The sequence below is a fragment of the Pan troglodytes genome, chromosome 7, assembly GCF_028858775.2.
Source record: "Pan troglodytes isolate AG18354 chromosome 7, NHGRI_mPanTro3-v2.0_pri, whole genome shotgun sequence".
NCBI lineage: Eukaryota > Metazoa > Chordata > Mammalia > Primates > Hominidae > Pan > Pan troglodytes.
The window spans coordinates 71,554,471-71,571,361 of NC_072405.2; the positions used below are offsets into that span (position 1 = coordinate 71,554,471).

At 37.9% G+C, this 16,891-nt stretch overlaps 1 protein-coding gene across 3 annotated transcripts in view; it reads left to right on the forward strand.

Moving 5' to 3' along the window:
- Positions 1-16,891, forward strand: part of NKAIN3 (sodium/potassium transporting ATPase interacting 3) — a 750,443-nt gene that overhangs the window by 655,426 nt on the left and 78,126 nt on the right. For all 3 annotated transcript variants that reach the window (XR_001720209.4, XM_054656782.2, XM_009455456.5), the window contains exon 5: positions 13,398-13,458. Coding sequence is in view for 2 of the 3 variants with exons in the window: in XM_054656782.2 (XP_054512757.1) it covers positions 13,398-13,458 (61 nt within the window). In the remaining variant the exon portion in view is untranslated. The remainder of the gene's footprint in view (positions 1-13,397; positions 13,459-16,891) is intronic.

A 16,891-nucleotide genomic window follows, 5' to 3' on the forward strand; every position in this document is an offset into this window, starting at 1 on the left:
GCCATTACAGATATAAGAACAAAGTGCAGAGACTGTTCAGACTAGAGATGGATCAACTAAAGAAATCAAAGAAAGTGACATTTACAACTGGGCTTAAAGAATGAGAGGGTTTGTGCATGCAGAGATGTGAGAACAGGGTGAGGGGGTCATGGGCAAGCAAAGAATGGGGTGTACTCAGGGAGCTGGAGTACAGATGCATGGCAGAGGAGAGTGGAAGATAAGCCTTGGAGCCAGGCTGAGACAGGATCATAAAGGGACTGGAAGTGGATAACAAGTGCATGTGCATTTGCACCAGTTAAATAATCTTTGTTACTGAGTACCTACCTCAAATTGTGAATAAAGATTTAAGAAGGTGCTTATTGCCATCAAAATTCAAACATGCTATAATTGCTTTAAAACTCACCTTTAAGAAAATAAAGAAACCTCACTGATTTCATATTTTTCTCCAGCGACTATCCTTTTTCTCCTCCTCTTTCAGTAAAACTCCTTGAAAGAACTGTTAACATTCTATTTTCTCTTGAACCTGCTCTGATCGGATTTTTGCTCTTCTCTCTGCCAAAATGACCATAATTAAGACCACTGATGTCTTCCACTGGTCCAGTCCAGTGTTCAATGCTCAGTCATTGTTCTTAACCAATCAGAGACCTTTAACACAGCCAATAGCCTCAATTTCTGTACCCCTCATACTTCTCTGGTCAGTCCTTTTTGGTCTCTTTTGCTGGTTTCTAGTCTTCTCTCCAATTGCTGAATGTTGTGATGCTCCAGAACTTCATCCATGGACCCCTTCTCTGACTTCACTCACTTCCTTAGTCACATGGCTTTAAATACCATCTACAGATATTCTATTAACCTCTACATGTGTCATTGCTCTTTACCTGAGAATTTCTCAGTGTTGTGCTTTCATCAAGCAACCTTCGTGCGTGAGGTAACTTCTTCCCCATCTCACCCCCACAGAAAGTAGGCTGGCTTCACCTTACTGTGAAAACAGCACAGAATTTCCTTCCAGTAACACAACCCACAGGTGTGCGAGCATCCATCAAGGCCCAAGAGGCATGATAAATGGAGAAAAGAAATATGAAACTTGTGTTGCCCTCTGCACTGTGAATAAAAGTCCTTTGTTTCTGACCCAGCACCCATGGAACAGTAATAGACTAATTTGTTAATTTATAAGTAGGGTAAAAATCCCTGCAAAGTTTCTGACATTAAGTAGCTATGCTTTCTCTTAGAAGTTACTTAATACCTTAACTGAAATACGTTACATATAGAAGCTTTCTATTCACAAATGTTCAACTTAATGACTTTCATTGGAATAAAGCTCTGCACAGAGCAGTGTGTCAGTCTCTGTCTGCCTCCCATAGGCAGACTTGGTGAAGGATTTCAGAGAGTCATTTTGAACTTGAGGAAAAAATAACTAACAAACAGTATTGTAGAACCTGTGTGATATGGTTTGGCTGTGTCCCCACCCAAATCTCATCTTGAATTGTAGCTCCAATAATTCTCACATGTCATGGGAGGGACCTGATGGAGACAATTGAATCATGGGAGTGGGACTTTTCCATGCTGTTCTTGTGATAGTGAATAAGTCTCAAGTCTCATGAGATCTGCTGGTTTTATAAAGGGGAGTTTCCCTGCACATGATTTCTTGCATGCCACCATGTAAGACATGATTTTACTCATCATTTGCCTTCTGCCATTATTGTGAGGCCTCCCCAGCCATGTGCAACTGTAAGTCAATTAAACCTCTTTCCTTTATAAATTACCCAGTATTGGGTAGTATGTCTTTATTAGCAGTGTGAGAACAGACTAATACAGTAAATTGGTACCAGGAGTGGAGTATTGCCGTAAAGATACCCAAAGATGTAGAATCAACTTTGAAACTAGGTAACAGGCAGAGAGTGGAACAGTTTGAAGGGCTCAGAAGACAGGAAGGTGTGAAAAAGTTTGGAACTCCCTAGAGACTTATTGAATAGCTTTGTTCAAAATGCTGATAGTGATATGGACAATGAAGTCCTGGTTGAGTAGTCTCAGATAGAGATGAGGAACTTGTTGGAAAGTAAAATAAAGGTGACTCTTGCTATGTTTAGCAGGTGGCATTTTGCCCCTGCCCTAGAGATCTGTAGATCTTTGAACTTGAGAGAGATAATTTAGGGTATCAGACAGAAGAAATTGCTAAGCAACAAAGCATTTAAGAGGTGATTTGGTGCTGCTAAGTATTAATATATTAATGTATTTATGTATTAATAAAGATATGGTTTGGAATTGGAACTTATGTTTAAAAGGGAAGCAGAGCATTAAAGTTCAGAAAATTTGCAGGCTGATGATGCAATTCAAAAGCAAAACCCGTTTTCTGAGGAGAAATTCAAGCTGGCTGCAGAAATTTGTATAGAAGCCAAATGTTAATTGCTGGGACAATGGGGAAAATATCTCCAGGGCATTTCAGAGGTCTTCATGGCAGCCCCCCCCATAACAAGCTGGTAGGCCTAGGAGGAAAAAATGGTTTCATGGGCTGGGCCCAGACCTTGCTGCTTTGTACAGTCCAGAGACTTGGTGCCCTGCATCCCAGTCGTGGCTAAAAGCGGCCAATTTACAGCTCAGGCTGTTGTTCCAGAGGGTGCAAGCCCCAAGCCTTGGCAGCATACACGTGGTATTGGGCCTGCAGAGGCACAGAAATTAAGAACTGAGGTTTGAGAACCTCCACCTAGATTTCAGAGAATGTATGGAAATACCTGGATGTCCAGGCAGAGGTGTGCTGCAGGAGCACAGCCCTCAAGGGGAATCTCTGCTAGTGCAGTGCAGAAGGGAAATGTGCAGTGGGAATCCCCACACAGAGTCCCCACTGGGGCAATGCCTAGTGGAGCTGTGAGATGAGGGCCACTGTCCTTCAGACCCCAGAATGGTAGATCCACTGACAGCTTGTACCATGGACCTGGAAAAGCCACAGACACTCAATGCCAGTCTATGAAAGCAGCCAGGATGGGGGTGATACCCTGCAAAGTCACAGATGTGGAGCTGCTCAAGACCATGGGAACCCACCCCTTGCATCAGTGTGACCTGGATGTGAGACATGGAGTCAAAGGAGATCATTTTGGCGCTTACTGCCCTGCTGGATTTTGGACTTCCAAGGGGCCTGTAGCTCCTTTGTTTGGCCAATTTCTCCCATTTGCAACAGGTGTATTTACCCAATGCCTGTACCCCCATTGTATCTTGGAAGTAATTAACGTGCTTTTGATTTTACAGGCTCATAGGTGGAAGGGACTTGCTTTATCTCAGATGAGACTTTGGACTCTGGATTTTTGGGTTAATGCTGAAATGCATTAAGACTTTGGGGGACAGTTGGGAAGGCATGATTCATTTTGAAATGTGAGGACATGAGATTTGGTAGGGGCCAGGAGTGGAATGTTATGGTTTGGCTGTGTCCCCACCCAAATCTCATCTTGAATTATAGCTCCCATAATTCCCACATGTCATGGGAGGGACCCAGTGGGAGGTAGTTGAATCTTGGCTGTGGGTTTTTCCCATGCTGTTCTCATGATAGTGAATAAGTCTCACAATATCTGATGGTTTTATAAAGGGGAGTTCCCCTGCACACACTCTCTTGCCTCCCACCATGTAAAGACATGACTTTTCCCCACCTTTGCCTTCTGCCATGATTGTGAGGCCTCCTCAGCCATGGAGCTGTGAGTCCATTAAACCTCTTTCCTTTATAAATTACCCAGTCTTAGGTATGTCTTTATTAGAAGCATGAGAACAGACTAATACACCATATATTAAATAGAGAAACGTCTATCATTCCTTAAGGATTCTTTTAAGCTTTAAGGCTTCAATGTTGGTGTGAATGTGGGGAAACTTAGGAGAGTGACTGGGGAGTTATGTTGTTCAAGGATTCTTCTGCCTTTCTTCAAGCCCAGCAATCCTCTCATTGAATGCCTCTCTTCTCTGAGTTCCCTGGAGGACCTTTTTTAATCCCTCTATTTCAAATAAAAGTGGTCACTAAAGACACATGATTTCAGGGATGACTCAATTTTTTAATTCATTCTTAAGATTCACAACTAGCAGGACACACAGCCAATTGTTATCCTCCTAGTACCTACAGGTGTGAAACCTAATCTAGTCAATTCTTATACAAGGCCTGCAGGTCAAAACAAACCAATCCCACATACAAATCCTATTTGCAAAAACTAATCAATCTCTTAACAAAAAGTGGAGTTAGAATGTAGCTTTATGTCATTTGCATTAATTAAATATATCAAAGAAGATGGAATGTATGCTGTCAGAATTTACAATATAGAGAAGAAAGTCATTTTAAATTATATAACTACAGAAATGGATACCTTTAGTGAAAGACAAACGTCTTTAAAATGAATGACTCTTTCCAAATTTTATTAAAAGCAGAGATAATCAAGACAGTTGTGCTGATGTTATTTACTTTGCATGTGTTTGTTATTGGCAAGAATGCGTTTTCCATTTCTTGTAGACAAGCAGAAAGCCATAGAGACTATTTAAATTCAAATTCTGGGAAATCAAGAACTACACAACAGTCAGCCATCTACAAATTGCTGATAAACATGATGTCTAGACAGTTTCTCATGAGGGCAACATTATTAATTAAGCAGCAGTTTGGTTAATCACAATAGCAAAAGTAATTTTTGGAGTAAATATTTCATGAGTGTGTCCATCAATAAGGCAAAAGTAAAAGGAAATGTTTTAATTAATTCATTTATAATAATATTGAGATTATGGTTGGCAAATTCTGTTTGAGGACTTGAAGAATGATTTAATATTTCTAGTATGGCATGTCATTGTCTTATTGTTTTCAGCTAATGGTACTGTCTATCTCCATTGCCTGGCCAAAAATTCTTTCATGTCATCTATCAAGACAATATTAAGGTCCATTAGTGAATAGTTAGATCTGACAAATTTTTTCTTGCTATACATTGTTCCGTTCTTTTAAAACTGTGCATTCCTACATTTATCAGTAAGAAAATATTCACTGGATAGGGAGACATAACATGCTTCCATGTTAAGAAACTAACCTTACTTTCTGTCCATCAAAAGACTTGTTATTTGGAAAAGGAAAAATAAATAAATTGACCGGTTCTCTTTAGCACATAGACAATGAATCTTTTCAGAAAATGCAGTTAAACCAATATTTTTATAATAATCCATGGTCTTAAAATTATAAGAAAGAAATATAAGTTACATAGAACTTAAGTAAACACATATTTCTGAAAAAATTATCCAAAGAGCTTACTCTCTTTTGCCTTCATAAAAGTTCATCTATAACCATCTTCACATACATAGCTTGCTTCATGTCTCATCCTACTCCCAAACCTCTCTTTGAATTTCAACTGTATTTACTTGAAGGATAAAATCAAGACTACAAAGCTTGCATTTATTTTTCAGTGTTAGTCATCTGGTCAACATCTTCATTTTTAGCCTAGAAGAAAGTGTGCATTAAAATCACATAAAAATTTCCTGCAACAAGTACAATTTTATTTTATATTATACAGATTTCTTAGAGGGTACTTAGATTTTTATCCTTAAATATATGAATATGTATAACAAAATAATATGTGGTTCAACTACTAACAGTTAATGCTTTCCAGTCCTCTTACAACAGTGGAAAGATAATCTAGTAGAGGGTGGTATACACTTAGTTTCAAGTCAAGATTCTTCCATCGGGACAGGATTTTCTTTTTTTCAAGGGAAATTGGTCTCCTGTTGGATTTCCAGGCTCAACTCCATCAAATTAACTCTACATATTGATATGTGAAAACAATGTATCAGCATGACTGAGTTTGTTCTCAAGAGACGTTCTCATCAATCCTCAGGCCTTTCTTCCAGTAAATGCCAATGGATGAACTAGTAAATGCTGATGGACCAACCAATAAATGCTGATGGACTCCAGCATGACAAATTGAATGAGCCAATATTAGAAAACACCAAAATACATATTTCCTGTCAAAGAGGCTAACAATATGTTAACGTACACTTTAGGCATCATTCTCATATTGAAAAACATCAAAAAAGACAAAATAATAATTCGCTTTAAGTCAATATAAAGGTGTGGGTAGAAGTATTATATTTTTTCCAAAAAAGAGGGAGGCAATGTATTAGAACATTAGAAAATAATATTCGTTGTGGCATTAAGCTATCATGAAGACTTTAGCTTTACACTGGAAAAGTCCCATAGTACTCAATCAAAACATTTTGATATATCTTTGCTTACCTCTCCTCACCTATATGCATGAAAAAATAATGATTTGTGGGATTTAACTTACCTGAGTTTGTTGTGGAGGAATAATCATTGGAATACAAAAACTATCAAGCAACTATGGGCTTATGATCCAATAAGCAACTTCCAAGATAGAATTCGCAATGCATCATCTAAATTTCTGTCTATAGGCAAAACAACAGAACTCCTCGTTGGGAAATTTTCCATTGCAGCCTGATTCCTCCATTCTGTTACTATGCTTCTCCTTCCCTGCAGTGCCACTGAAAGAAAATCCAGAGTGTCAGTCATTTTAGTCACAGTTTATAGGAAGAGACTCTTGATCTGCCTGGCTGCTGCTTGGTCTAGCTCTTTAGGTTTCAAAAGAAATCTGGTTTATCAATGTTTATGACACTAGAACTCGTGTCGCCCAAACTTACTGAACTATTTTTCAAGCTAAAGGATCATCTTTGAAGTAAGTTCTCCAAAGTAATGAATTCAAAGAGGTATACAAAGTAACAACAGAAAATGCATGTATCAAAAGGGGTACACAGGATAATCCGCGGAAGCATGGGAAGTTGCAACTTCTTTTTCTGTTTATTTTTTATCTAAAAACCTAAGGAACATTAGCTTGTAACAATATCTGACTTATAGTTTAACACTGGTGGCCTCACTAGGCCCACATGCCAGAAGGTCATATGTCACTTAACTACAGGGATACATTCTGAGAAATGCGGCCTTAGGCGATTTCATCATTATGTGAACATCATAGAGTTTACTTACACAGACCTAGGTGGTGTAGCTGACTACACACCTAGGCTACAAACCTCTATAGCACTGTTACTGTACTGAATACTATAGGCAATTGTAACACAATGGTAAGTATTTATGTATCTAAATATATCTAAATATAGAAGAAGTACAGTAAAAATATGGTATAACACGTAAAAGTTAATAAGCCTGTATATTGATAAGCACTTACCATAAATGGAGCTTGCAGGACTGGAAGTTGCTCTCGGTAAGTCGGTGAGGGAGCGATGGGTGAATGTGAAGGCCTAGGACGTTACTCCACACTGCTGTAGACTATAAACACTGTACACTTAGGCTATACTACATTTAATTTTTAAATTTACTTTCTTCAATAATAAATTCATTTTAGCTTACTGTAACATTTTTACTTTATAAACCTTTTAAAGAACCTTTTGACTCTTAAAATATCACTTAGCTTGTAACACAAACACATCAACCTTCTGCAGCTGTACAAAAATATTTTTTCTTTACATCCTTATTTGTAAGCCCTTTTCTATTGATTTTTTTTAACTTTTTAAACTTCTTTGTTAAAAACTAAGATCCAACTGGATGCAGTGGCTCACGCCTCTAATCCTAGCACTTTGGGAGGCCGAGGAGGACGGATCACCTGAGGTCGGGAGTTCGAGATCAGCCTGACCAACATAGAGAAACCCTGTCTCTACTAAAAATACACAATTTGCCGGGCATGGTGGTGCATGCCTGTAATCCCAGCGGCTCGGGAGGCTGAGGCAGAAGAACCCCTGAACCCAGGAGGCAGAGGTTCTGGTGAGCTGAGATTGCACTATTGCACTCCAGCCTGGGCAACAAGAGCAAAACTCTGTCTCAAAAAAAAAAGGAAAGAAAAAACTGAGATGCAAACACACACATTAGCCTCAGCCTAATCATCAATGTCACTGGGGTCAGTATCATCAATATCACTGTCTTCTCCCTCCACATCCTCTTTCACGGGAAGGTGTTTCAGGGGCAATAACAGGCATGGAGCTGTCATCTCCTATGATCTCCTATGATAACAATGCCTTCTGAAACAACTTCTGAAGGAACTGCCTGAGGCTGTTTTGCATTGAACATTTTTTTTTTAGATAGAAGGACTACACTCTACAGTAAGAAGTAAAGTATAAATACATAAACCAGTAGCATCATTGTTTACTATCAATATCAAGTATTATATACTATATGTATTTGTGTTTGCTATACTTTTATATGATTGGCAGCACAGTAGGTTTGTTTACAACAGCATTAGCACAAATATGTGAGTGTTGCATGTGCTCTGATGTCACAACAGCTACAATGTCAATAGGAATTTTCAGCCCCATTATAATTTCATAAGACCACCATTATTTATGTGGTTCATCACTGACGGAAATGTTGTTATGCGATGTGTGACTATGCTAGCAGCAACCTGTGTGGAGCAAAACTCCATTCTATAATGCAGTTAGCAGTGACGATCGTGTTGGGTGTATTGAGATGAATTACAATCTCTGTGCAGGATTTAGTAGATTTACAGATTATATTATCTGTTTTTAAGAAAACTAATGTTCACAAAATTTCAAGTGGCAAAGACGTTATCTTGGAAGAATCCATGCATTAAAGATAAAACTAATTATGGACACAAATGAATTATTTTAATAGCAGAGTTGACAGGTGTCCTCCTCTTAGTACAAGCTCCCTGTCAAGTACAATGCAAAATAAAAACAACAATGATCTAATCAAAGTGAAAAGACAATACCCCCAGAATTTGAAATTGTCAAGAAAACTGTTTGAAATATGCTATTTAAAATAATTACGATCTGCTTATACACTTTTGGTGGGAGAGTAAATTAGGTCAACCATCGTGAAAATCGGTGTGGCAATTCCTCAAAGAGCAAAAAGCAGAACTACCATGAAACCCAGCAATCCTGTTACTGGGTATATACCCAAAGGAATATAAATCACTCTATTATAAAGAGACATGCATGCCTATGTTTATTGCTGCACTATTCTCAATAATAAAAACACGGAATCAACCCAAATGCCCATCAATGATAGACTGGATAAAGAAATTGTGGTACATATATACTCCATGGAATACTATGCAACCATAAAAAATAATGAAATCGTATCTTCTGTGGGAAAATGGATGGAGCTGGAGGCTATTTTCCTTATCAAACTAATGCAGAAACAGGAAACCAAATATCACATGTTCTCACTTATAAATGAGAGCTAAATGATAAGAACTTATGAACACAAAGAAAGAAACAATAGACACTGGGGCCTACCTGAGGGTGGAGGATGGGAGGAAGAAGAGGAGCAGAAAAGATAACTATTGGGTACTGGACTTAATACCTGCATGATGAAATAATCTGTACAACAAACCCCTGGTACGTGTTTGCCTATGTAACAAACCTTCACATGTACCCCCAAACCTAAAATAAAAGTTAAATAAATAAATAAAATAATTATGTTCTGCTTTTAGGATATATATTTGTAGGTAGGATAAAACATGGACTAGATGTACAAACACCAAATTGATGATTGTAGTTTTCTCCCCAATATCAAAAGATGGCATTTGCTGACAAGAATGGATTGCTATGAACTGTGACTTGTCAAATATTCCTCTCATCATTTTTTAAAATTAGGATGTCATAATCATACTTCATACATTAAAACTTAAGTAATTTTCTTTTTTTAAGTTTTTTGAGCAGTTACTGTAATCTTTTTTTTTTTTTTTTTTTTTTTTGCTATTATACTTTAAGTTCTGGGATACATGTGCAGAACATGCAGGTTTGTTACATAGGTATGCATGTGCCATGGTGGCTTGCTGCACCCATCAACCTGTCATTTAGGTTTTAAGCCCCACATGCATTAGGTATTTGTCCTAATGCTCTCCCTCTCCTTGCCCCCCACAGGCCCTGGTGTGTGGTGTTGCCCTCCCTGTGTCCATGTGTTCCCATTGTTCAACTCCCACTTATGAGTGAGAACATGAGATGTTTGGTTTTCTGTTCCTGTGTAAGACTTAAGCAATTTTCTCAGTGTCATTTCTCCATCTCCACTGTGGCCTAAATTGTGCAGAACCTGCTGCAAGTCTAAATATGAGTTCACAGATGTGATAGGCGGAATAACAGTTTCCTAAAGATTTCCACGTCCTCATCTCTGGAACCTGTGAATAATCATTGCACATGGCAAACGAGAATGAATAAAGGTTGCAGATAAAATTGATTGATAATCATGTGACCTTAACATGGAGGGATTGTCCTAAGTTGTCCAGGTGTGTCCAGCATCCTTAACAGTAGGACAGGAAGGCAGGGGAGGAAGGACCAGGGAGATGGCAGCCTGAGACAGAATCAGCAGCTAAGGAACACAGGCATCCTCTAGTAGCTGAAAAAGTCAAGGAAACAGAGTTTGCCAGATCTTCCAGGAGTACAGCCCTGCTGACACCTTGATTTTAGCCTCGTAAGGCCCATTTCAGACACCTGGCCTTCAGAACTGTAAGATTTTTGTTGTTTTAAGTCACTAAGCTTGCAGCAATCTCTTACAGCAGCAACCGAAAACTAATGCAAGAGAGTTCTTGATTTACACGTATGCATGCTTGCAGGTATACACATATACACACACACCCCTAAGGGAGAACCCACCAAGAACTAGAAAGTTGTTTGCTGGCAAAAGCCTTCTAACATATGGTTTAGTAAGAAAATGTCCCGACATTATGAAACCATCACTATCACAGGCCAACATAAAGAAACAAAAATTTGCAACAAATACAGCAAAGGCTTTTTCCCCCATAAGACCTCATATAAATTAATGAAAGCAAGATCAAGTTAATAAATGAGCAAAAAACCTCTGAGGTAATTCACAAAATAAAAAACATAAATGGCTAATAAAATATGAAAATACATCAGATGAAAAATAACTATTGCAAAATTAAATAAATGAAGAGATGCCATTTTGTTTATTTTCTTGGCATGTATCTTTAAGTGGAACTATCCTATGGCATGGAAAAGCAAGCATTGTCAGTCACTGCTATGATAGGATAGATGATACAAACTTTCCAAAAACCAATAATGTGTAAAAAATAGTCATAAAAATATTCAATGGCACTTCTGAAATAATAATTTTACCTCTGGGAATCAGATCATCAAAAATTCAGGAAAAGCATTAATATTTTTCACAATATTATTTACAACTTGAAAACAACTTTCAATAATAGAACATTACTTTAATACATAGCAGTATATTTAAATAATACAAATTTATGTAGTCATTAATAATTAAGCTTATGAAGAGTATTAACTTGGGTCATAAGAGTATAAGTGATATATAGCAACTGCAAGAGAGAAAGATTGGAAAGAAATCTGTTGTAAGGTTATTAGTGACGGGATTAGGGACCATTTCTTTCTTGTGTATGTAACTGGTTTACTGAATGGGTTGGTAGAATACAGTTGAAAGGCAATTTTGTTTGTTCTCTCACTGTCCCTTCAAGTACACATTACGGCTTTGTTCAATCTCACCCTTTGGATCATATTTCAAGCAGAATTTATAGCTCTTTTAGCTCCTCAGAGATATTAAATATCTAGTCCAGGTTACTGCAAGTTCTCATCCACTTAAAAACCCTCCCGCTCAGCTTGGGCCTGATTTCAACTTGCAGATTTGCAGAGAGGAAGGAACACAGAACTGCTTCCTCCTCTTCTCACCCCATTTCTCTCACTGTTCCTCTGCGTTATCATGGGGATGAAGTAGAAGGAGAAATGATGAGAGAAAAGGAGGGAACAAGGTGTTAGCATGATCGGTTCCACTGTAATCTGGCAGGGATACTCTCTGAGTGTGACAGCTCCCACACGCTCATGCTTCTTCTTGTGGGGTGCTTTTAGGGGTTCTTCAGAATCCCACCCCACCCCCCTTTAGGATCTCTACCTGTTTCTCGCATGATCAGCCTCCCTGGTTTGCTACTTTGCACCCCTACTTGCCTTCTATAGCCAAAGTACCACCATCCTTCTTCTGAGGTCACCTGCCCTACTAGGAAGTCCTCTGGGATGGCTCCAACTCCAGAACAGCACAGGAAGATCTCTCCAGAGGCCTTACCCCCAGGCTAAGGGCACACACACACATCCTGCCCTGCTAATTCTGCCCAGTCCTGTCTCCACACACTGCAACCAAAAGCCCCTCTAGACACAGCCTCTTGCCTTTTGACTCTTCCAAGTGTGAGTTGGGTGCCAAGCCCCCATGTTTCCCAAAATGTAAGAAATGTTAAGCTCCCCAAGTGCTTTCTGCAGCACCCCCTCACTTGGCTTGAGGTGAGAGGAGGTGCCCGCTAGGTGGGAGGAACCATCAGCACCCTGGCAGATTTCTCTGTAAGTCCTTCTCCTAAGACCTCACCCTAAACTTTTCCCTAACCTCTCACCCTCTCAGGGCTTCTTGGCCTTTGTCCAGACAGTCCAGAGATGGATTACAAGCTCAGGGTCCTAATTCACATGGGCAGTCAAAAGCCCCAGATATCTTGTTCTCTGCATTGGAAACTTTAGCCTTTGACACCAGGACTATCAGAAAAAGTTTATTTTCCCGGTATTATTTTATAATGGGGGTAAAGGGTGGAAACAAACATTAACAAAGACAAGAAGATAAACTATAGCAGCTATCAAGTATCTATTTTTCATACCTATTGAAGTGCTTATAGTAAGTATTTTTAGACTGGACTAGATTCATAGACAATTTTGTCCTCTAGGAATTGCAGTGTCTTTGGCTCCATGGAATAAAAATCGTCCTCTTAGCATCATAAATGCAGAGGTTAAATTCTACTCCTGCATTTATTCTCTGAATTACTAGTATCCAAAGTACAAATCATCTCTTCTGTTTTATTTTATCACTACTGAATCACCAGCAAGTTAACGTGTTTTCTTGTGGTATGATTAACAAAGCAATTTAGTATCCAAATATGATTTACATTCCCAGAGCATTTTAAATAATTAAGTAGATGATTGGTATTTAATTTATAAGCAACATGTTTTGATTCCTTCTGCAGCTTTTAAACATTGAAATAGTTATAGTTAATTAGTGCTAGTACAAAATGCTCAATCATCAGAAAAAAATCAAAACTTTAAAATGGATTTCTTAATAATCTTTGCTGATTATAAAATACAGGAACTGTAAGTCCCAAATCAAAATCTAAGTGAAATATCTAGAAACTGGTTTCTTCCCCCATTTCTGTGTACTTTTTAGAAAGCTATTAAGGCTACATAGAAATGAAAAGGCTCTTTTAAAATCACAGCTATCATTTTAAAAGTTTTTTCCACTGCAAACTCTTAAAAGTTGCTCATAAATATTTATCTTTATTAGATTATATTGGTTCTTTAAGTATGGAAACTTGGCATAGATTCTTAAGGTACACATTTTTTCCCTTTTGCAGTTGGTGGGTTTTGTGTATGCCTGTTATGTGATCAGTATTTCCATGGAAGAAGAAGACACATGTAAGTACTGTTTTCTCTCTCCCTGTGGGTTCCTTTTGAATGAGATACAGCTTCCAAAACTAATCATTACAGGGCTATGAAATCTTTTATATTTGGAGTCTAAAATGATTGAACTCAGCATACTAAAGTTACAGTCAAAAGTTGACAGACTGAATTGCACACAAATAAGGTGACGCTACATATAGAAACACTCAATTTGTGACAGCACGTGCAGAGACTCAGAAGGACAAGGACTGCTGTCATATCATATATTAGCAACTTTTCATCAGACACCTAACCATTATGCCGAGTAGACAGTCAGTGGTTGTTTTACCTATTACCAATTTTAGGCATGTTGGTGGCAGAATTTTGAAGTCTGAGTAACAGTAATGATATCAATACATAATACATTACAGAAAGATCTATATGTATATAAACCATATAAAATGCAATGAAAAAACTAAAATTTACAACCTTCCAGATGAGATGCAAAAAAAAAAAAACAATTTACGAGGTGCTAAAAAAAGTTAATGGGATGCTTAAAAGCTAAATCATGTTTTAACAGAACACCCAAAGGAAAAACATTTATTAATATTATGACCTGAAGTTATATGATAGAGCTTTAGCACCATAGGTCAACAAATGACCTTCATTGAGTACCTGCTGATGTATAAGACACTTCTTGGCACAACTCTGTTAGGGACTCACATTTTTTTATTTACTTTCAAAATTTTTTTTTTCTTTTTTTTTTTTTTTTGAGACGGAGTCTCCCTCTGTCGCCCAGGCTGGAGTGCAGTGGCGTGATCTCGGCTCACTGCAAGCTCCGCCTCCCGGGTTCACACCGTTCTCCTGCCTCAGCCTCCTGAGTGGCTGGAACTACAGGCACCCGCCACCATGTCCAGCTAATTTTTTTGTATTTTTAGTAGAGAAGGGGTTTCACTGTGTTAGCCAGGATGGTCTCGATCTCCTGACCTCGTGATCCACCCGCCTCGGCCTCCCAAAGTGCTGGGATTACAGGCGTCAGCCACCATGCCCAGCCTACTTTCAAAATTTTAGTTTACTTTCAAAATTTTAATTTACTTTCAAAAAATAAATTATATAGATAAATCACACCTAACCAAACCAGAGATTGCATTGCAGTCATTGTTTGAATTTGTAACAAAATGAAGCAAAGTAGCTAGCCATTGTAACTTCCTTCCAGAACACAACATCAAAGGGGTCTGATGAATGCTTCCCATCAAACAGATGAGTGGTGCATGATATATGAGTTGGAATCCAGAATCTGATGGGGTCTTGTCTCAATTTATTTGACCAAACCTCAGACCCTGAGATTAGAAGTATCAGGCAGTGAAAGCATGCAGACAAATTGCATCATGTATTTAATGCTTACTCAGAGTTGTTTTTTTTTTAATGCTAGATAAGTCAAAAAGTTTCTGTCACTTGACAAGTGCAGTTCTAATGACAACACTTTTCATTTTGAGGTTAACTTCAAATCTCTATTTTTAAGAGTTTTATTAGTAGTTCTACAACCTGATGGAGTTAACATACAGGAGGTTAGCAGCATGCTTCCAACCCAGAGCTAAGACAGGCTGCACAGCCAAAAACAGTTGGTTGAGCATGAACAATATTAACTGGAATTTCAACCTGAAAGTTATTGGAATTTGAGCTGAATAAGTCAAAAAATTAATAAATTGGTAAGTCCCAGCTGAATCTCTTATAAAGTAGATACCTACTTTTGAGTAGTTATCAAACAACAACAACAACCAAAACAAACAGTCCTCTTTCTTTTCCTCCTCACTAAACTGGTCAAAGACTCTCAAAAGACACCAGTGCTCAGTTGTACCTAACAGTGGGAGAAAAGGCAGATTAATCAATAGTCTTATTATGTAGTGCAATAAATACACAACAGTCTTTTCCTTGAGACTTGTGGTTTAAGCAAAGCTGGGAAATGCAAAATGGCATGCAAAATAAAAGACTCATCTAAATGGATACTTTTGTTAACTTTCTATTAGCCTTCTTTTCAGTGTATATAAATTGTATTGTTCACTGCCAGATATCGTCGTTCCATTGACTTTGATGTCTTTAATTAGCTTAAGTTTCTCTATAGAAATCTCCGAATCGGCTATTTCAGTGCCCTTCAAACTGGGATTGAAGCAGCTGCTAGGAGACTATTCTATTAGTGGTTTAATTCTAGCATTTTTTATTAGGGCCATACATTACATTACCAAGAGACATCTGGATATAGTACTTGTATCGTCATCAATTCAAATTGACTCAGAGTCAAAACGAAACTTGGGTGCTCAAAGCAAAGTATATATGCCCAAGACTAACTTAACATGATAATCTGCTGGAAGAGAGATGATAATGGAAAGCAGTCACAAACATTTGATAGTTCTCAAATGAGGGTAATTTTATATTTTTTATTGAATGAGGTAGGAAACAAAAGTGCAGATGTAATTAAGTTGTCCCAGGGTCTTCAGAAGGCAGATGTGAGCAAAAAGTAATGTCTGAAACCAATTGCAATGATCTCATACACTAGAACTATTTGTTCCAACACTTAGCTTTTAGGTGCAACAATGAACTGCCCCTTGGATATGACATTACCAACTCTCAGTCAGGAAGACATGTCCTTTGAATTATTTTTCCAAAACTTACACATAAAATAAGTAAACAATACTGGTATCTTTCCAATTTGTCTAAGTACACTTCTGGAAATCTTATTCTAAAAGAGATCTGCAAATATAATATAATGTCAGTTTTTTGGCAGGCAATACATCATTCATAATTTTGATTCTATTCTAACTAATGAAAATTTCTGCATTATTCAAAATGCAAAGTTAAGCCTTGTTCTTGGGCTGAAAACTGCCAGCCAGCCTTAAAAATTAATAACAGCTACCACTTCCCTCCTCTGCACTGTTAAAGTGGATATATGGGACTAACATTTCAGACAGACATTTCCGAAGGGTAATAAATACTTGAGGAAACACTTATTTCTAGCCATCCATCTTCTTAGTTACCTCTCAGCCTCTTTTATTAACTATTTCTTATAAAGATTATGATTGCAGGTCAAAGACAATGAAATAAAAAGCTCACAAAAGGCAGAGTGCTAGGTGGGGTCAGAGCTTCTCGTCATTCATTCTAATGAAAAAGCCTAGTTATATCTCTTCCTTCCATTTTTCATTGCTTTTAAATATATATACATAAATATATATCAATCTCCATGAACACTTTCATGAGACTAGAATCTCTGGAATCATAATGATAGAAATCTGTCAACACCTTGTTTGGGAATCATTTGCTGAAAATGAACTTGAGGATTTGTTACTACTTGTTAGACTTTCCAGAAATAATGTTTTTAATTCAGAGAAGTGTGGCGATAAGGTGAAAAATAGCATTTTACTTGTATCCATACTGCCAGGCTTTTTCAGAGGGTCTGTTGCTAGCACTACTCCTT